At 41.6% G+C, this 21670-nt stretch overlaps 1 protein-coding gene across 3 annotated transcripts in view; it reads right to left on the bottom strand.

Annotated features, from left to right (window-relative positions):
* Nucleotides 1–21670, bottom strand: part of NCKAP1L (NCK associated protein 1 like) — a 374626-nt gene that overhangs the window by 177353 nt on the left and 175603 nt on the right. For all 3 annotated transcript variants that reach the window (XM_068267280.1, XM_068267278.1, XM_068267281.1), the window contains exons 10-15: nucleotides 15951–16007; nucleotides 10129–10225; nucleotides 7730–7839; nucleotides 6769–6901; nucleotides 4442–4523; nucleotides 1725–1783 (exon numbers count right to left, since the gene is read on the bottom strand). In XM_068267280.1, coding sequence (XP_068123381.1) covers nucleotides 1725–1783; nucleotides 4442–4523; nucleotides 6769–6901; nucleotides 7730–7839; nucleotides 10129–10225; nucleotides 15951–16007 — 538 coding nt within the window. The remainder of the gene's footprint in view (nucleotides 1–1724; nucleotides 1784–4441; nucleotides 4524–6768; nucleotides 6902–7729; nucleotides 7840–10128; nucleotides 10226–15950; nucleotides 16008–21670) is intronic.

Below are 21670 nucleotides of genomic sequence, written 5' to 3'. Positions count from 1 at the left end.
TGGACTATAAGACGTAGTGACTTTTTTTCCCCACTTTTGGGGGAGAAAAAGTGAGTCTTATTGTACAAAATATACAGTATACTGTGCAGTTCTTTCTCAATATAGGTCCAATACAAAACAGTTCAGAGTTTTGGTTTTCCATAACTTACATAATTACTCCCGTATTTCTATTCAGATAATTTCTGCAGTCACAGAATTAGAACCAATCTCTAGAAAAGAGCCTGAAACAGCTGTATGTAAACTGAACTAAAATAATTTAAAACAAAAAACTGCAAGTGTGCTATAAAGTGAACCACTTTTCTAAATGTCTGGTTTTTAAATTATTTGCATGGCTCTGCCCACTCTTCTAAAGTGATGCATTATGGGTCGCGCACATTGGACATATGTACGTTTTAACCTGCACATACTACAGTATTTGTTCAAAGACTGCAGAACTTGTATTTTACTGAATACTGTGGAAGGCATTGAAGGAAACCTGTATGGTTAAAAAAAAGGAGTTTATCTTACCTGGGCTTCCACCGGCCCCCTGTAGACGTCCTGTGCCCGCGCCAGGGCAAAACGATCCTCCGGTCTCTCGCCGCTGCTCAGTTTCACTTTTTGAGTTGGCGGCCACTGCGCCTGCGTGGCCCTGGCCACACGTGTCCTTGCTCCAGCTCGCGTTGCCAGGAGTATCCGGGGCAAGCGCAGTACGAGGTTTTCTCATACTGCTCCAGCGCAGGACAGTCCCAGTGACACGAGCGGGTGCAAGGATGTACGCTGCCAGAGCCACACGGGCACAGTAGCCAGCGTGAATAAACAGAGCCGTAGCAGGAGACAAGAGGATCCTTTGGTAAAGTCACGGGCACAGGGCGTCTGCAGAGGGGTTGGCAGAAGCCCCAGGTAAGTGAAACTCTTTTTTTTTCAAGTCTTCAGGTCTGCTTTAAGGCGACAACCTGCTGCAGGTTCTGTGTTAGGTATAGCGGAATTACCTCAGCGGCAGAAAGCAGCGCGCCCGCCTCTTCCACGTCTGACGTCATTGCGGCGGCGGACGTGTCTCCTCAGGTAACTTGCGTAGTTCCCGGCAGAACAGGTCTCTCAGTTACACATCAGCGTAGGTTAGCACGCTCACGTGTGGAGAGGCAGGACCTTTATGGTCTTAGGAGACGAGTCAGCTGACCTGCCGGTCGGCTGACGTCAGACCACTGTATCTCACTGAGGATTGGTCAGGCTGTTCTGGGCGGGATGTTTGGAATTGCCTGTTTGTATTTAAGGCTGGGAATGTCAGTGGTTCATTGTCTGTTGTTGCTGAAACTTCGCAGTGAAAGCTTTTAGACCTTAGTCAGATCCGTGTGTGCTTTAAACCGGCAGGACCCCGGGGATTTCACACTAGATCAGGATTATTACATTGTATTGATTATTTGTTGTGACTCTTTGCCTGTTTCTGACCTTCCGTTTTCCTTTCGATTCTGTACCTCTGTCAATCTGATTTGTTGCCGACCATATCTGTACGACCACTCTCATACTAGTGAGGCCCCGACCCTAAGGGCCGTCACTCTCCTGTGTCCTGAATATTACTGTGCACCCAATCACGAGTGTCTATTCATTTGAATAAAGTACTGACTATATGTGCTGATAGAGCTACTACTGATCAAAATATACATCACTGATCATTACATTCTGTGGGCCAATATTTGATATGGTGCATTGGACAAGACAATGTGTATTTACATACACAGTATTCCTACCTGTAGACGGAACCAGTCAAGTCTCAGAGCTCTAAAATCAAATGTCTCTTTATTATCAACTGTAGAAGGAAAGATAATACAATAACTTAGCACACAATTATGGAACCTAGACAGTGAAAATTACTTACACTTGGCAGTTCTAAAGTAAATTTCAGGAATATATATGGTGTGTGTGTGTGTGTGTGTGTGTGTGTGTGTGTGTGTGTGTGTGTGTGTGTGTGTGTGTGTGTGTGTGTGTGTGCGTGTGTGCGTGTGTGCGTGTGTGCGTGTGTGCGTGTGTGCGTGTGTGCGTGTGTGCGTGTGTGCGTGTGTGAGTGCGTGCGTGCGTGTGTGTGTGTGTGCGCGTGTGTGTGTCTGACATTTAGTCTGCACATTATACAGAATGACAGTGATAAGAACCTCCTGCAAGATTTCAATTGCATAGCTGGTGTGCTTAATTTTGTCTTCAGTACTTTCCAAGCAATTGATTATAAGCATGCATTCACCATATGTATTACAGTGAGATGGTCAGCTACAGGCTTCCCCATATTTCTCTATGGACTGGACATGTTTTATTTTAAATAATGAGATGTCCATGGATATACAGGATAATGGGAAACCCCAAATTACTTAAACCAAGTCAACAATAGTACATATCTTCAAATATAATTTATATCATTATTAATAATATAATATTATTTATATCATAATAAGGGGCAGCACGGTGGCGTAGTGGTTAGCTCTCTTGCCTTGCAGCGCTGGGTCCCTGGTTCGAATCCCAGCCAGGGCACTATCTGCAAAGAGTTTGTATGTTCTCTCCGTGTCTGCGTGGGTTTCCTCCGGGCACCCCGGTTTCCTCCCATATTCCAAAAACATACGGATAAGTTAATTGGCTCCCTCTAAAATTGGCCCTAGACTACAGTACTTACACTACATAATATAGACATATGGCAATGGTAGGGATTAGATTGTGAGCTCCTTTGAGGGACAGTTAGTGACAAGACAATATATATATATACACTGTACAGCGCTGCGTAATATGTCGGCGCTATATAAATACTAAATAATAATAATAATAATAAAAATAATAATATCATATGTATCGCAGTGAGATGGTCAGCTACAGTTGTCCCCATATTTCTCTACAGACGTGTTTTATTTTACATTTTTGGTTGTCCAATGGATGTACACCTTAAAGGGCAACCCCAAATAACTCCTACCAAGTCAAAAAAAGTACATACCCTCAATTATAATTAAATACAGAGATCAGATGCCTATATCTAGGGATATATGGAAAGCCATATGAAGGCCATGAGGTCTCTTTAATCAGTCTTTAAAGGACAACTGCAGTGAGAGGGATTTGAAGGATGCCATATTTATATCCCTTTAAAGGATACCCGAACTGAAATGTGACATAATGAGATAGACATGTGTATGTACAGTGCCTAGCACACAGATAACTATGCTGTGTTCCTTTTTTCTTTCTCTGCCTGAAAGAGTTAAATATCAGTTATGCAAGTGGCTGACTCAGTCCTGACTCAGACAGGAAGTGACTACAGTGTGACCCTCACTGATAAAAAATCCCAACTATAAAACACTTTTCTAGCAGAAAATGGCTTCTGAGAGCAAGAAAGAGTTAAAAAGGGGGAATTTCTTATCAGTGAGGGTCACACTGTAGTCACTTCCTGTCTGAGTCAGAACTGAGTCAGCCACTTACATACCTGATATTTAACTCTTTCAGGCAGAGAAAGAAAAAAGGAACACAGCATAGTTATTAGTGTGCTAGGCACTGTACATACACATGTCTATCTCATTATGTCACATTTCAGTTCGGGTATCCTTTAAGCAATACCAGCTTACTTGAATGCTGCCCAATACCTCCTCCTTGCTGTAGGGTACAAGTGGAGACTAGAAATGGCAGGACATCTGAAGAATCTGTCTATCACATTCCATAACAGTCATAAAAGTAGAACTCTGCTCAAACCATAATACGACTTGTCAAGGGAGGAGCAAGAACAGCATACAGGTGCAGCAAGACACTAAAGTTAACTATCTAGATATAACAGAAGCTGTTTTGGCATGACTAGTCTCCTCCTGAGCACTAGATCCAATCTGGGGCATTATGCAGCCTCCAGTCCTGCTCTTGTATTTATCTACAATAGCATCTTGTGGATATTTTCACTATTTAGAGTGAGACTGAGGACTGTCACTTTCTCTCCTTGATCTGATTTGGTGTAACATATGCTGTGCATGTATTCAAGGGCAGGAATGATTCAACCACTATGACCGAGGAAGGAAAGAGTGCTCATATTAATGTGTGAACATGCTGGATTATTGTCTTTGCTTATGATTTCCTAGTGTAAAACAGTACTTAATGAACCCGAGATGAAAATAAACTGATGCTCAATTGCAGTGTCTCAAGCATCTCAGAGGGAAATTCATAAATGATTGACCTTAATCTCTATCTATTGCAGTCAGAAGCCCAGTTATCTGCTTAGGAAAGTGTTTTATAGATGGAAGTTGTTATTAGTGAGGGATGCTATAGCCTGACTGGGTCCCAACTGAAGAAAATCTGTCAGTTGCATAGCTGGATATTAACTCTTTCAGGCAGGGAAAAAAGAAAATGAGCCCAGCATAGGTGTCTGTGTTCTTGCCACTGTATATGCACATGTCTATTTCATCATGTCACATGTCATCTCAGGTACACTTTAACATTAAATGTAGAGCTTGTCTATTACCTTGTTTCACATTTAAGGCAGTCAAGGTGCTCACAAATGAAGACATGATCACAGATTCCTCCTCTGGGCAAACAGTGAGATTCTGAAATAAAAGAATAGTATAAATAATAAAATAAATCTTCTCAGGATGGGCTGTTGTACAATACAATACAGAGATTAAGTATCAAGTCCTCCCAAAAAGGACTGGAAAGTTGACTGGTTTCACGCAAAATTGGCATTAAGGTGGACACACTCTATACAATTTATTTATTGATTGATTTGAGAATTCTGATCACTATTTTTGGTTCAGATTCTTCAAAGCAATGCACCCCACACATATATGTGATTTAGAAGCAACCACTACCAGAAAAGATCAGATAATTCATAAAAATTGGGCTGGGGATAAAAATCGAGAGGAAAAATATTCCTTTAGATGCGGTCAGAATTTACATGTACATGAAAAGTGTTGTTATTTTTTGTTTCCATCGATGGGATTATATCTAAGATAAATACATCACACATAAATACCTAAGAGAGCTCAGAGGGAACGTTGGTTATTATTTAGTATTTATATATTTTTTCATTTTTATATTGCGTTGACATCATTCGCCGCACTGTCCAGAGTACATAGGCCTCAATTCACTAAGATCATGCTGGAGATAATAAGGCAAGAGAAAACTTACCTCCACATAAGAGAAAGTTATCTTATCTCTTCATTCCTTAAGGCTAATTTCACACCAGGACGTTGCGTTAGAGGGGGCGTTAAGGTCGCATAACGTCCCCCTAACGCAACGCCTGGTGGTGCTGGATCTGGACGTCAGAGTGAGCCGCGTTGTGCAGCTCACTCTGGCGTCAGTGATGCCGTGATGCGCATGCGGCATCACGTGGTCCCGCCGGCCAATCGCCGCACAGAGCGGCCGCTCCAGGAAGTAAACACTGCACGTCACAACGTGCAGTGCATATTAATTAGCCATGTGCCTGGCCGCTCTCCGCTCCTCCCCAACATTACTGAGCATGTGCAAGCAGTCTAACGCGGCAAAGTACTGCATGCAGTACGTTGTCTTGTGACGCAGCGTTACAATGTAACGCAACGTGGGCACTGTGAACAGCCCCATTGATTTTTCATTACTGTGCGGTGGGCTACGTTACAGGCTGCTCTAACGTGCGCCTGTAACGTCCCACTGTGAAACCAGCCTAAGTTACCTCCTCTGTAGTTAAGTTACCTCTTTACCTCCTCTGTAGTTATTTTACCTCCTCTGTAGTTATTTTACCTCCTCTGTAGTTATTTTCACATGCAGTTAATAAACAGCCTGTCTTTAACTCTGGAGTTATTTAAGGATTGAAGAGTTAACTTAAAGACAGAAGAGTTAACTTTAGGTTTGCCTGAGGTAAAATGTTTCCTGAATACCACATGCCTTATCACCATGGTAACAACTCTAGAAGAGTTATTAAAGACAGGAGATAAGCTTAGTGAATTTAGGCCTTAGTCTTGTCATTTAACTGTCCCTCTGAGGGACTCACTATTTAAAACCCTACCATAGTCTTATGTCCATCATAGTTTAGGGTCAATTTTTGGGGATGTGGGAGGAAACTGGAGTGTTCAGAAGAAACCCACACAGAGAAGATACAAACTCTGGGCAGATAGCTCCCTGGCTTGGATTTGAACCAGGGACCCAGTTCTGCAAGGAAATACACTATAATAAGGTAATAATAGTAGGTGATCAGGCATGCTTGTTGCAGCACCAATTTTTATCCGTTTCGATAATAATTATCGGATGGTGGATTGGCTGGCAAATCACTAGATTTGTGGCCACCTTAACAGGGATCAGCACACACTACAGCTAGCTTGCTATGCATAAAAGCTCAATGTAGCAGCTAATACAGTACATATTTGAGTTGACATGCCTGTATTTTGAAGAATAGGTAAAATAAATAATGCAAGTATTCAGTGTTATTGATTAGCAATCCATTTTATGAAAATTACACTTAATGCAGAATTACAGTCAAAATGTCCCATCTGCTAAAAGGATTAGCCCCACAATTATAATTACTAAGAACAAAACTCTAATTTTTTAAATTTTTTTTTTTAAATGTGTCTAAAAGGGTTAATACGTTTACTTTTATTTTCCCTGAGAGTCTTAGCAGTCACTGACCCACAATGATCCCTAAAAGCTGCCAGGAAATTTTACTTTTATGAGTATCTCTGAATACAGGAGACAAGCCTGGCTTCTCATGTCATGTACAAGATATAATGGGAGCCAAAAGTAAGCACAACACAATATATACAAATACACATATACTTTCATAAAAAATGCAACTATTGACCTTAATCTTTAAACTATCAGTACCTGGATTATATCACTAAGAACCAAGGCATCAAATTTAGCCAGATACTGGAGATGATACTTCTGAATGATAGGCAAATGTTTTCTCACCAACACCTGCATCTCTTCCATATAAAAAATCAGTTCCGCTAAATGCCTGGAAAAGAAGTGTGCAAATAAGGAGTAACTGACAGCCTTCCAAACAATGTACAATGTATACTGTAAGTTTGTTCAGTTTACATAAAACAACTCCACAGATTCACAGGAAAGGTCATGATTTATGACTTCATTTTCATTGAGCTGTTTCTACAGGTAAATAGTTTGGATTTGTCAGATGTCTTTGTGCGTTACCACTTCTCATTCTGCTGACTTTACTCAGGGCCACCATCGGAAATTTTGGGGCCCCTCCCACATCTTCAGGCCTGGGCCCCCCCTCCCTGGGCCCACCCATTGGTTGCTGTGCCCGCCCACTAGCCACCCCACCCCCGTGTCCGTGCGCGAAGAGCGCTGCGGCGAAAAATGTGCATGGCTCCGACACTGAAGAAAGCGGCATGCACAGCGTGATGCAGCAAAAAAGTGGGAATGGCAATTGCATGTTGTGGGTGGAGCCAAATACTAGCAAAATAAAGGTGGTCTCCGGTTAATAAATAAGATAGGGACTTGTAGGTCCGTTCTTATCCTTTATCCGTTCTCTTTTGTCCCCCTCTTTTCCAGGTATCCAGGCATAGGTGCCCCCAGTATAGGTAGCCAGCCATAGGTGGTGCCCCAGTATAGGTAGCCAGTTGTCCGTCTTCGTCCCCCACCAACTCCCCCCCCCCCAACTACTCCCCCTCCCCAGTATAGGTAGCCAGCCATAGGTGGTGCCCCGGTATAGGTAGCCAGTTGTCCGTCGTCGTCCCCCACCAACTCCCCCCCGATGGCTGCCCTGACTGTACTATGGCTAAAGACCATATAACAGTTACAAAGACTATCATGTTGCTCTTACACATCCACATAGTCTTCTGGAGTCTTGGTTTTGGTGACGTTCTCAGCATGTCGTACCAGCCAGTTAACTTCATCACGGCAAAAGGACAAAGCCATAAAGGCAAACAGAGCCTGAAATAAATTATTGCATATATCAAATGACAGTGAAAATATAAATAGCCTTTTCACACAAATTCGATTCCATTCTTAAGCCTCATTAATAGTGCACATTATGTGAATTTCCTCAGTAACATAGGTAAATTAAAGAAAATCTGAATTAAACACGGAAGCTGCTACTGTATATACTCAAATATAAGTCGACCTCGTGTATAAGTCAACCCCAATATTTGATTCTCTTGAGCTGGAATTTTTTTAATGGCTCAAGTATCCCTTACTCACTGTATCCTATATCCGCTTCAAAGGACCGGCACCACACAGTGCATTTATAGCTCAGTGATCTTTATTGCAGCATCAAAGCAATAACAGGCAACAACATCCTGCTGTTTCGGCCACACGGCCTTTGTCAAGTTGCTCAAGAAGTCATTACACCACACCAAGTGCGTTATGCACTTGGTGTGGTGTAATGACCACATATATATTTAAAACCACGCCCACTGGGTGACATATCAACCAATCCTGGCAGAGGGCAAAGCGGACCTGATAGGGAACAGCCTGAACATAATGCTAGCCAATAGGTACAGGGCATTTCAAAAGAGAACTCACCAATCAGTGCGCCCCTGGACCCACGTTTTTGTATTACCCACTGTATCCGTGCTAATGTAAATATTTTGGCCACAATAACTGTTATATAATTCACATTGACCGTGATGTGCACTACCGTAGAACATATATCCCTCAGACATCCCTCAATTAAGTGTGAACGTATTACAGTATATGGGGTACAGTATATGGTATATCACACAAAGGGGGGCCCATATCTCTCTCTCCCCCTCTTCACAGTGCTGAAGCAAGCAGTGTGCTTAATTAAACTCTCTCCTCCCCATCACCACGCAAAGGGGGTCCGTCTCTCTCTCTATCTCTCCCCTCTGTGTAATCTACTGCATAGTGAGCACCGCAGGGGAAGCCGGCACTCACAGATCCATCGGTGAGTGCAGCATCCTCTCTTCTGCATCTACTCATGCCTGTCTTTGTGCATTAGCACAAGTCTGGTTCCCGATGTCACATGACTTGATGACAAAACATTAGAAATGTTTGGTCTATGCTAGTGTTTAAAGATACTCACCTAGTTCAGGTTGGAGCAGACAATAGTCAATCATGGTAGTGTGTGAGGGATATTTTGTCTAGGGCCGCCACTGCAGTTCACTGTTGTGTAGTTAATTATGATTAATTTACAGTATACATTGTTTGAATTTTTACTAACAGATTTACTACTATATTGCATTCCTATGCATAGATGGCACCACATACAAAGAAACAGAAGAAGCAGTATACCTGAACTTAATGTCCATAAAAGGTTATTTGCCCAGCTCTCCCTATACAGACAGAGACCATTAGATGTTGCAGCGCAAGTGCAGAGAGTGTTTTGCATATTTATAAGCTTCCAATTTACAGTCTCTAAAGAGTGTTTAAACCCTATTTTCAGGCTTATAATTCTTGTCTTCTTTCTGAGTACTCATTCAGTTAGTGATTTGTTAAATATAATCCCTGCCGGGGTATAGTACCTGATCACCTTGGGTAACATCACTGAACCGAGCTGCAGACAAGTGTGTCTTCTCTGTAACTGAAGACACATTGTCGGGCTATACAAACAAGTGGGGCATGCGTGATATTGTGCGGTGCAAACAATGGGATTGGCGTCAACAAGGATGAGTAGATCCACCCGGCAGATCGCTCGTGGTTTGGGGGTCCCTGGCTACCGTACACACGTCTGATTATCGGCTGAGGTGGTCATTGTCGGCCGCCTCAGCCGACTTCCGTCTTGCGTGTGTACGAGGCTTTAGAGACAGACAATCAACACAGCAGCTTTGCAAGTAACAGTTTTGAAAGAAGACAGAAATCGCGGACATTGTTTATGGTCCTGTCACTAACTGTTACTCAGAGGGGCTTACAATCTAATTTCTACCATAGCCATATGTCCATCATAGTCTATGGCCAATTTAGGGTGAAGCAAGTTAACTTATCTATATATCTATAGGTTTAGAGTGCCCGGAGGAAACTAACAAAGACACGGGGAGAACACACAGACTCCTAGCGGATAGTGTCCTGGCTGGGATTCAAACCATGGACTCAGTTCTGCAAGGCGAGCGTGCTGTTCACTATGCCACCATGCCACCCATCTTCTATATTTATTTCACTTTACGTACTTCCCCTAAAAGCAGACTATCCTTTGTTTTTGTATGGAGATCCATAAAACAAGTTGAGGAAACAAATTAGAGAATTTCAGTTTTTGCAACCATTTACCTTGGGGCCCAGTAGTCCTGGCTGATCAGCCAAAATGGCTTCCAGTTCCTTCACTGCTGACCTGAGGAATGCACGTCTACCGCGGTGAAACTGACCACTGTAAGATCAAATATACAGTTATCAAAAATTGCATAAGCAATGTCTATATTATTGTTTTATTATGAATGCAAGATGTACATTTGGTTTTTTTTTTTTGTTTCTTTTAATGTAAGCTCAGAAAGAAAGAAAAAACTGTTTAAATAAAAAGCAATGCTTGGTGAAATTTGCCTTCTTAAAACAGAAGGAAATTTGCAATAATTCAGCTATAAGTGAACATTTGGGGTTACCCACAATGCACCACTACTGAATATGCAAATTATCCCTTTTCGCCCCTTGCCTAGCTTACAAGGGGCGAAAAGGGATAATTTGCATATTCAGTAGTGGTGTATTGTGGGTAACCCCAAATGTTCACTTATAGCTGAATTATTGCAAATTTCCTTCTGTTTTAAGAAGGCAAATTTCACCAAGCATTGCTTTTTAGTAGGAGGGCTTTTCGGCCTCTTTTATCCCCCTATACATTCCTAATGGTTTGGGTTACCCCGAGCTGCTTGATTACTCAATAAAAAACAGGAATTCGTATTTGGCACAAGTCTAAACATACAAGAAATGAATCCTTTTCTGACACGTAGGCTTCAATTCTAACATGTGTATGGTACAAAGCTAAGCGTTGGTAAAATACCACATTCGGGCCATATGCAATTAACTTTTTCTCCTACATTTTCTCCTGGGTAATACAGTATATTCACAACTTATCAATAAAATGCATTCCAAGCCACCAGTAAGCAAGGAAATACTCCTAATACTTTTTAGTAATTTTTCAATTGCAGAGTGCTAAACAGGGGGGTAGCAATAGGGGTTGCAGAGGTTGCCACCGCATCGGGGCCCTTGGACCAGAGGGGCCCCGAAGGGCCCTCTTGCCAGGGCCGGGCCGAGGCATAGGCTGGAGAGGCTCCAACCTCAGGGCGCAGTGTAAGAGGGGGCGCAAAATTCATTCAACTGTCATTCCTAATTGTGTATGAAGCAGAAAGAAATATGAAAAGGGGATACATGGCAGTGACTGCACACCAGATAACTAGATATTAAGGTGTTGGGGAGGTTGTGGGCCCTGTGGCACCTCTTAGTCTAATAGCAATCGGTGTGTGACGGCTGGGGTGGCAGGGATGGAGGGGCGCACTTTGGGGTCTCAGCCTTGGGTGCTGGAGGACCTTGTCCCAGCTCTGCCTCCCGCAATTACAGTATTAGCTCTCTATTGGTCCTGTGCTGGCTATGGTCACTTCTATAGATGCTTTGAATAGTAGTGATCACTAACAAACTGTTCCCCATCCCCTTCTTGCACCTCAGACGCTGTAGTTGCCATTGGCAGGTTTTGGTGCGCTGTATTAATTTTATGTATAGAGTACTTGGGGGGCTCCATTGTAAAACTTGCATCGGGGCCCACAGCTCCTTAGCTAGGCCACTGGTGCTAAAAGGTTATTTTAAACAGAAGATGAAGAATTATCTCCTAGGAGGATTGTTAGGAGAAAAAGTGAACTGAATAAAGGCCCTCAGTGTTTTAGACTTTTTTTTCCATATTAACTACCAGTAATATTTTCACACATGTGGTAATAGTTCGGTAATTTACTGAAAAACTGCATGACATTTAACATCCTTGGCCGCACAGGAGGTTTTCTCAGGCCCTGCTGGGCCGATTTCCGTAAAAAAATTTTTTTTGCTGGACGCAGCTAGCACTTTGCTAGCTGCGCCAGCACACCGATCGCCGCCGCCCTGCGCTCGATCGCCGCTATCCGCGCTGCCGTAGAGCCCCCCCCCCTAGACCCCTGCGCTGCCTGGCCTATCAGCGCCAGGCAGCGCTAAGGGGTGGATCGGGACTCCCTTAGACGTCACGACGTCTATGACGTCGGTGACGTCATCCCACCCCGTCGCCATGGCGACGGGGGAAGCCCTCCAGGAAATCCCGTTCTTTGAACGGGATTTCCTGATCGCCGGAGGCGATCGGCGGGGCTGGGGGGATGCCGCTGAGCAGCGGCTATCATGTAGCGAGCCCTGGGCTCGCTACATGATTTAAAAAAAAAAAAAACACAAAAAAACGGCAGCGCTGCCCCCTGGCGGTTTTTAATATACCGCCAGGGAGGTTAACTAAAATTTTGCCTCTTGTAGTATTTAATTCGGTATTTTAAGTACTATCATTTGGTATTTCCTTCAAAATTTGATGGATGATTGCAGTGCATACAAAATGAATGAAAGATGTGATATAGATAGAATTTTTATACTGGCAACATGTAAAGTGCAAGTTCAAGGTGCATAAAATTAACATAAAATTTGTACCAGCTCAAAACCATTCGTATCTTATTAACCATTTTTAATTACTACTTAATAATATTGTGGAATTAGGGAAATATTTTTGTTTTCACCTTATTCTCTGCTCTGTTTCTTCCTTCTATAGGTTTCCAAGTGGTTACCGACAGCTCCACGCTGGAGGTAAAATACCAAACATCTGACTTATTTTACAGCATGCTCCAATCTTTGCTGCTATTTATGAGGTATTTACCTCACAAGTTGGTGATTTACCTCACTAGACAGTAATGTCAGTTTCCCATGCTGTAACAGCCTTAGTGAATTGACATTTCACAAAATATTTGGTAAAATCAGCTGTTTTCTGCTTCACTGAATGCGGTAAGGCTTTATGAATTGAGCCCATTGTAGAGCACAGAATGCATGAAGGAACATATAAAATGTATACATAGTGATGTTTTTATAAAGTTAATTTTATACTAAACTGGCTCTGGCCAACGTGAGATGAAAGCATTCACTTAAATGTAGAAACCATAGCAGAAAATGCTTCTTATACAATGCTGTGGCTGAATAGTGGACTAGTTAAAGGCATTGCTTCTGACATAAACAACCAGGGTTCAAACATCAGCTCTTCCTATTCAGTAAGCCAGCACCTATTCAGTAAGGAGTGCTTGGGCAAGATTACATAACACTGCAATGTGCCCTACTGAGCATATTAGAATCATTATTATTAGATTACAGAAGATGAACATAAAGCTAAGCAGGTAAACTTGCAGCTATTTTTAAGGTAAATATAGACTGACATTTTCTGAAATGTTCTTTATATGGAGTCACTGGACAAAAGATGACCATTTCTATCAACACATTTTACAGAATTAACCACTTTTAAAGGACCACTATCGCAAAAATTGTAAAATTTAAAATACATGTGTACATTTACAAATGAGACATACATTTTTATCCAGAGTAAAATAAGTCATAAATTACTTTTCTCCTATGTTGCTGTAACTTATAGTAAGTAGTAGAAATCTGACATTACCGACATTACCGACATTTCTCTCCATAGGGGATTCACAGCATGGCCTTTATTCTTAGACACTCTCTGAAAAGGATTCATACAAAGATGCTATTCAGCCTCCCTGCTCACCGTACACTGATTTGGCAGTTGGACAGAGCAACTGCCATTCATAAAATGCTTTTCAAAATAAAGAAAACCCCGAGAAACCCCCATGAGTAGATGGACTAGTCCAAAACCTGTTGGTTCTGTCAGATTTCTACTACTAAAGCTGGCCACTAACGGTCCAATTTGTAGCCAAAAATCGTTCGAGCGATCAGAAATTCTGATCGGAAGTGAAATATTGTAATACATCGTTCACTACACCATCAACGAACCAATCTTTGCTTCCACACAACCAACAGGAAAAATTCAAATTTTGGTTCGACGAAAATTCATTCGGACGACATTTTTTTTCACTCGTTCATAATCAATTGTGTCCACCAACAGAGATTTACAACCAATCTGATCAGAATTTCTGATCGTTCGAACGATTTTTCGCTAGAAATTGGATTGTTAGTGGCCACCTTTACTGAAAGTGACAGCAACATAGGAGAAAAGTAATTTATGGCTTATTTTACTCTGGGAGAAATGTACTTCTTATTTGTAGGTGTACACATGTATTTTGAATTTTACAATTTTCGCGATAGTGGTTGTACCACCATTAATAAACAACAAGGAGACAGACAAATATCCAGGACATTAATAATCAGTGTTTTACCTGCTCATGTAGACAATTAGGGCCACAGCCTATTCCAGGGAATCAATAGCCAGAAAGGTCCCCAACACTCGCCCAATATCCGTCCGATACATTCTAGGCTCCCCTTGCACTGTCCCTCCCTGTCCCTTCTCATCAATCAGGGTGAGAAGGGGTTAATTAATGCTGTAAAGGAAGGGATAAGTTCCTCCCTTATTTAAACTTTCTTCTAATCCATTCTTACCCATGCAGGCTGGTATACAGTCCACCTGCGTGAGGCTCTGCCATACTAAGCCATACCAGTCCACATTGTACATGGTGACAAAGCCTTCCTCTCTACTACAACACCCTTGTCCATATCATGGAATAGGATAGGGCTGTTAGGGATAGATTAACAAAACCTACCTCATGAATTATTAATTATCATGAATTATCCAAGTAAAAAAAATAACAAAAACTTAAAACAAATTGTTCACAATTAACCAAACCACCCACAGGCACTTCCTGTCACACCGCGATGTGGCACGGATCAGTACAACCCTTATGGGACTCAGATAGGAACTGCGGGAAACTGCAGCATGCCATCCATAAATTTAGCCGCGTTGCACCGCATCGCAACTGGATATTCGCGTCAATGGAAACAGTTCCACTGACTAACATTGTCTGCAGTTTGCATTCGGTGTGGTGCGTGCAATGATCGCACCTCGTGTAGTGGAAACAGGCCCCAAATGCAATGCAGGGATACTGGGGAATCTAGTTTTACATTAATTGCTCCTCCCACTTTTTAGTCCACATTGTCAGTCACACCTAATTGATTCACCCACCAGCGAAATCTATAGAGAAGGCAAGTAGCACTCTGTACTGCAGCGAGAAATACATTTACAATATGAAACAGGTATTCTGTCCAGGATTTTGCTTCTATACACTGTTTACATTACTTAGCACCCTGATTGCTATAGAATTTGCCTAGTTACATTTTGGGTTTATTGGGGCTTTAATTAACCACCTCGCCCTTTCATCAGAACTCACCCTAGCCTTTGGTAGACGACATTAGAGCCTTAACCCCTAAAAGAGACAGTTTGTAATGTGCCTTGTTTAATGTGCTTAAAGTGACACCGAAGGGGGGGGGGAAACGTATGATATAATTAATTGTATGTGTAGTACGATAATTAGCAGAACATTAGTAGCAAAGAAAAGAGTCTCATGTTTTTATTTTCAGAGATGTAGCTGTTTGTCTTTAATATTGCATCATTCTCTAATTTTTGCAGTTTACAGATTACATTCTGTATTTTAAACTGGGAAACAAAGCAAAGCTAATGACCCTTTGAACTAGGAGCAGTGAGAGACAGGTTTAGATAGGTGCTTCAGAAAATAGCATTGCTCTCTGACTAGATTTGTCAGAGAGCTCAGAGGAGTTCTTTTGCATAGATAACAGCTGAAGTTTCTCAACTCACTGTACTGGAAACAATATGAGACTCATATCTGTTCTACTAATGTTCTATTTCTTAACTATACTACGTATACAAATCATTATCTCATAAGTTTATTTTCAATTCAGATTCCCTTTAAGGGTAGTAGAAAAAGTATCAGCACAGTATAAATGAATGAAATAAATATATGTGTAAAACAAATAAACTGCGGCTAGTTTACTAGCAGTGCATATGCAATAAAACAAAACTATTTTAAACAGTTCTCCTAAATGACCGTTAGATATAAGAACTCTTTTGTAGGAATACTGACCTATTTGCCAAGAAGTTTTCTTTGCACTCTTTTACATCAGCCACGCGTTTTCCATACCTAAATTAGAATAACATTTACTTGGAGAGATTACTATACAAGTATTTAGAGTTGTATTAAAAAAAAACCATTACTTGTCAAGATGTTCTTTATCAGATAGTGTCTTTATCACGTGGATGTGAATGTCATGGCAACTTGGCATTACCCATACAGCAGTGACAAGCTATCAGCATTTATAACTTTATTCCAATAGAGTCTCCTGCTTGCTAACATCACTAATGATTACTGAATGGAGGGAATTCATGAGCATTCTATGTTGGCAACACAGTCACTGCCATCAGACACTACCTAGTATTGATGATCAATGATATGCAAATATTTCAGAGTTTATGGAAATGTATGTACATCTTTATGCAAATTTATGCAGCTTGAAACTAGACCCAGAAATGTAAACCTGGGTGAAACTTGATTGGTCCATTTTAAGCTGCATATATTTGCATAAAAATGTACATACATTTGCATATACTCAGAAGTATTTCCATATCATTGATCACCCTTCCTACCTAGTAAGCCTTATACAGACACTGCTGTATGTAAATACTATGGGGTTGATTTATAAAATTGCAGTGAGGCCTCTTGCACACTGCAAGTCTCAAATCCGATTTCCGATTCTGATTTGCAATTCCAATTTTCCCTGGATGCTATCAACAAAACAAGAAAAACTCAGAAAAAACTAAAAAAAAATTGGAATTGCATGTAAAATCGCAAATCAGACTCACATGCAGTGTGCAAGAGGCCTAATACTGCCATGGACAAACAGCACACGGCAGTATTACCCTTATTTCCGACACAAGTACAGAGAATTCCACTATTATTGCGGCCTGCGGTACTCAAGTAGTGTCACTGCTGCAACGGTACCATAGCAACAGCACCACAGGTAACCCTAATAGCATAACTCCTGGTACTTGTGGCTTGAAATAAGGGTAATGCTGCCAAGCGCTGTCTGTGCATGGCAATTTGGTGAATGAACCCATAGGGCCCTAATTCAATTCTGTTTTTCTCCCAAGTTTTCTCCTAGGAGATATTTTTCATCTTCTCTTTAAAATAATTTTTCAGAAATTGAAAAAGTACCAACAAGTAGGTGAAAAGTACAATCAAAATTATTTAACATATTTTCTTGCTTGCTGGTGGTGGCTTAAAGAGAACCTGAGATGGTTCCTTAGGGGGGCAGATGGGACACAGAGGCATGTTCTCTGCCTCATGACATGCCTCTGTGTCCCCACATCGCCGCTCTCTGCCCCCCTCAGTTGCGCTACAGCCTCCTGAAATTAGCAACAATATTTATTGCTATCTTGGAGTGTAAATAGGAGAGAGGGATTGCCTGTTCAAAACATCCAGCTACAGGCTCTCCAGAGCTGCCATTGGGCAGCTCTCTCTCCCTGACCACGCCCCCTGCCACTCCGCCGCCTCCCTGCAAGCTGTGAGAGAGAGATCTGAACCTGAGATCACTGAATCATGAACCTAAGATCACAAAAGTTAAAGTGGGCCAGTGCGGCCCACAGGTACAGTGGAGAGTGGTGGTTTTGGCGGGTACCTGATCTGCATAGCCCCCGGATCAGGTAGCATCATTTTATTTTTTTTTATAAGCCCACCTTGGGCTCTCTTTAAGAAGGCATTTTATTGATAAGGTGAGAAAATATCACTTAGGAAAAAATTGTAATTGAATAGGGACCTTAAAGAGACTCCGTAACAAAAATTGCATCCTGTTTTTTATCATCCTACAAGTTCCAAAAGCTATTCTAATGTGTTCTGGCTTACTGCAGCACTTTCTGCTATCACAGTCTCTGTAATAAATCAATGTATCTTTCCCTTGTCAGACTTGTCAGCCTGTGTCTGGAAGGCTGCCAAGTTCTTCAGTGTTGTGGTTCTGCTATGAATTCCCCCTTCCAGGCCCCTCTATGCACACTGCCTGTGTATTATTTAGATTAGAGCAGCTTCTCTCTTCTCTCTTATCTTTTACAAGCTGGATAAATCGTCCTCTGAGCTGGCTGGGCTTTCACATACTGAAGAATTACAGACAAGGGCAAAGCTGTTTGCAGGAGAAAAAAGAGCACTTTGCATGAGAACTGCAGGGAGAAAGAAACACACAAATGATCTCTTGAGATTCAAAAGGAAGGCTGTATACAGCCTGCTTGTGTATGGTTGTATTTTCTATGTGTGGACATACTGTACATCAACCTACTTCCTGTTTTGGTGGCCATTTTGTTTGTTTATAAACAAACTTTTTAAAACTGTTTTTAACCACTTTTAATGCGGCGAGGAGCGGCGAAATTGTGACAGAGGGTAATAGGAGATGTCCCCTAACGCACTGGTATGTTTACTTTTGTGCGATTTTAACAATACAGATTCACTTTAATATATTTCACCTGAAGTGACATCCAGAAATACAAAATGCCAAACCACATAAAGGCTTTATGCAACTAAGGGCCCTTTCCACTAGCAACCACAAACGCAAGTGATTGCGATTTTTCATCAATTTTGTTAAGCAATTGCTATTTTGCATTTAATACTGAAGCACGATCACAGGTAAAATTGCTCTAAAAAGCAATTGTGATACAGTGGGTTGCAAAAGTATTCGGCCCCCTTGCAGTTTTCCACATTTTGTCACATTACTGCCACAAACATGCATCAATTTTATTGGAATCCCACATGAAAGACCAAGACAAAGTGGTGTACATGTGAGAAGTGGATCGAAAATCATACATCATTCCAAACATTTTTTACAAATAAATAACTGCAAAGTGGGGTGTGCGTAATTATTCGGCCCCCTGAGTCAATACTTTGTAGAACTACCTTTTGCTGCAATTACAGCTGCCAGTCTTTTAGGGTATGTCTCTACCAGCTTTGCACATCTAGAGACTGAAATCCTTGCCCATTCTTCTTTGCAAAACAGCTCCAGCTCAGTCAGATTAGATGGACAGCATTTGTGAACAGCAGTTTTCAGATCTTGCCACAGATTCTCGATTGGATTTAGATCTGGACTTTGACTGGGCCATTCTAACACATAGATATGTTTTGTTTTAAACCATTCCATTGTTGCCCTGGCTTTATGTTTAGGGTCATTGTCCTGCTGGAAGGTGAACCTCTGCCCCAGTCTCAAGTCTTTTGCAGTCTCCAAGAGGTTTTCTTCCAAGTTTGCCCTGTATTTGACTCCATCCAGCTTCCCTGTCCCTGCTGAAAAGATGCACCCCCCGAGCACGATGCTGCCACCACCATATTTGACAGTGGGGATGGTGTGTTCAGAGTGATGTGCAGTGTTAGTTTTCTGCTACACATAGCGTTTTGCATTTTGGCCAAAAAGTTCCATTTTGGTCTCATCTGACCAGAGCACCTTCTTCCACATGGTTACTGTGTCCCCCACATGGCTTGTGGCAAACTGCAAATGGGACTTCTTATGCTTTCTGCTAACAATGCCTTTCTTCTTGCCACTCTTCCATAAAGGCCAACGTTGTACAGTGCATGACTAATAGTTGTCCTATGGACAGAGTCTCCCACCTGAGCTGTAGATCTCTGTAGCTCGTCCAGAGTCACCATGAGCCTCTTGACTGCATTTCTGATCAGCGCTCTCCTTGTTCGGCCTGTGAGTTTAGGTGGATGGCCTTGTCTTGGTAGGTTTACAGTTGTGCCATACTCCTTCCATTTCTGAATGATCGCTTGAACAGTGCTCCTTGGAATGTTCAAGGCTTCGGAAATCTTTTTGTAGCCTAAGCCTGCTTTAACTTTCTCAATAACTTGATCCTTGACCTATCTTGGACCTGTCTTGTGTGTTCTTTGGACTTCACGGTGTTGTTGCTCCCAATATTCTCTTAGACAACCTCTGAGGCCCTCACAGAGCAGCTGTATTTGTACTGACATTAGATTACACATAGGTGCACTCTATTTAGTCATTAGCACTCCTCAGGCAATGTCTATAGGCAACTGACTGCACTCAGATCAAAGGGGTCCGAATAATTATGCACACCCCACTTTGCAGTTATTTATTTGTAAAAAATGTTTGGAATCATGTACTTCTCATGTGAACACCACTTTGTGTTGGTCTTTCATGTGGAATTCCAATAAAATTGATTCATGTTTGTGGCAGTAATATGATAAAATGTCGAAAACTTCAAGGGGGCCGAATACTTTTGCAGCCCACTGTACACAGAAAATTGAATCGCTCTGGTGGAAAATACTTTTCACGATTCCTATTTTATAATAGCAACCCTAACGAATTAAAAATCGCTAGTGTTTTACGATTTTAAGCAAATCGCTCTCCGTGGAAAAGGATCCTTACTGTCTGATTTCTGAGCAGATCAATAATCATACTGGTGGTTATTACGCTCAGACTGGATAGTGTTGCCTGGCTGGATAAATCTGTGCAGCATCTGAGATCACATGACAGGCAGAGGAAAGTGGGAACTGACAGTGTCAGGGCAACCTGTGCAGCCCTATGTGTTGGAGTTTAGTCTGCCAGGCTGTTATACATTGGTTGAAATCTGTAGATAAAATATTGAACAAGGATAACAATTTCTTACATTGGTATGAGGTTGATGATGATATTTAATGTTATAATTATTTTTCAGCCTATACAAACTGCATCCATTCTGCTCCTATCTAACTCTTGAACTCGGAATTTACGATGTCTGTGCTGGGCAAAGTCAGTTGTGTGAGGATTGAGTAAACAAAGAGTCTTATCTATTTGTCATAAATCAGCTCATGGTGAACCAGAACACCTAATTAATTTGTCATAAATCACCTAACAACCTCTCAAGATGCTATTTGGATGTTCTGTTTCAATTAAGTCATCGTAATGGCATTTATGTTTCCAAAAAAATCTATGTATCCCCTTTTGATGTTGCATGTACATAGCTATGTGCTCCAACATTTTGTCAGCATACAGGATTCAAGTCTGATAAAGGTTGGAATAGCTGAGAGTTTATTCTTATTCTTTTGAGTAACAAATGTTATCATCCGGAATCTTGCTTTCAGAGCCAAATTAATCCATGCCATGCACTGATGAGGATCAAACAATCCAAAACAGTCTGTATGCATGTTGGATTATTATGGCTCTGTACAATTTAACAAGCTGACACATCATTGCATTCCAGCGGTTCTGGAGGTGTGTTTAGCTTCTAAGGGTACAATGGTTAATTTGCATATATTCAGCAGTGGTGCCTGGGAGACATCTCGAGCTCACTCCAACCTGAATTATCGCAAATTCTTTCTGTTTTAGGAAAGCAAATTTTTGTTTTTCTTAACATCTTAGTAAGGGGGCTTTTAGGACCATTGTAGTCCCTTACACACTCCAATGAGTTCTGGGTCACCATGAGCTTGCTGGTTAGTCTGTACCTCTCGGTTTACAAGCCCTACTCCATAGAGCCAAATTAATCCATGCCATGCACTGATGAGGATCAAACAATCCGAAACAGTCTGTATGCATGTTGGATTATTATGGCTCTGTACAATTTAACAAGCTGACACATCATTGCATTCCAGCGGTTCTGGAGGTGTGTTTAGCTTCTAAGGGTACAATGGTTAATTTGCATATATTCAGCAGTGGTGCTCTGTGAGACATCTCGAGCTCACTCCAACCTGAATTATCGCAAATTCTTTCTGTTTTAGGAAAGCAAATTTTTGTTTTTCTTAACATCTTAGTAAGGGGGCTTTTAGGACCATTGTAGTCC

The sequence above is a fragment of the Hyperolius riggenbachi genome, chromosome 2 (assembly GCF_040937935.1).
Source record: "Hyperolius riggenbachi isolate aHypRig1 chromosome 2, aHypRig1.pri, whole genome shotgun sequence".
NCBI classification, from domain to species: Eukaryota; Metazoa; Chordata; class Amphibia; order Anura; family Hyperoliidae; genus Hyperolius; species Hyperolius riggenbachi.
The sequence above is the reverse complement of the archived record's forward strand: the minus strand, read 5'-3'. Positions and strand labels throughout refer to the sequence as shown.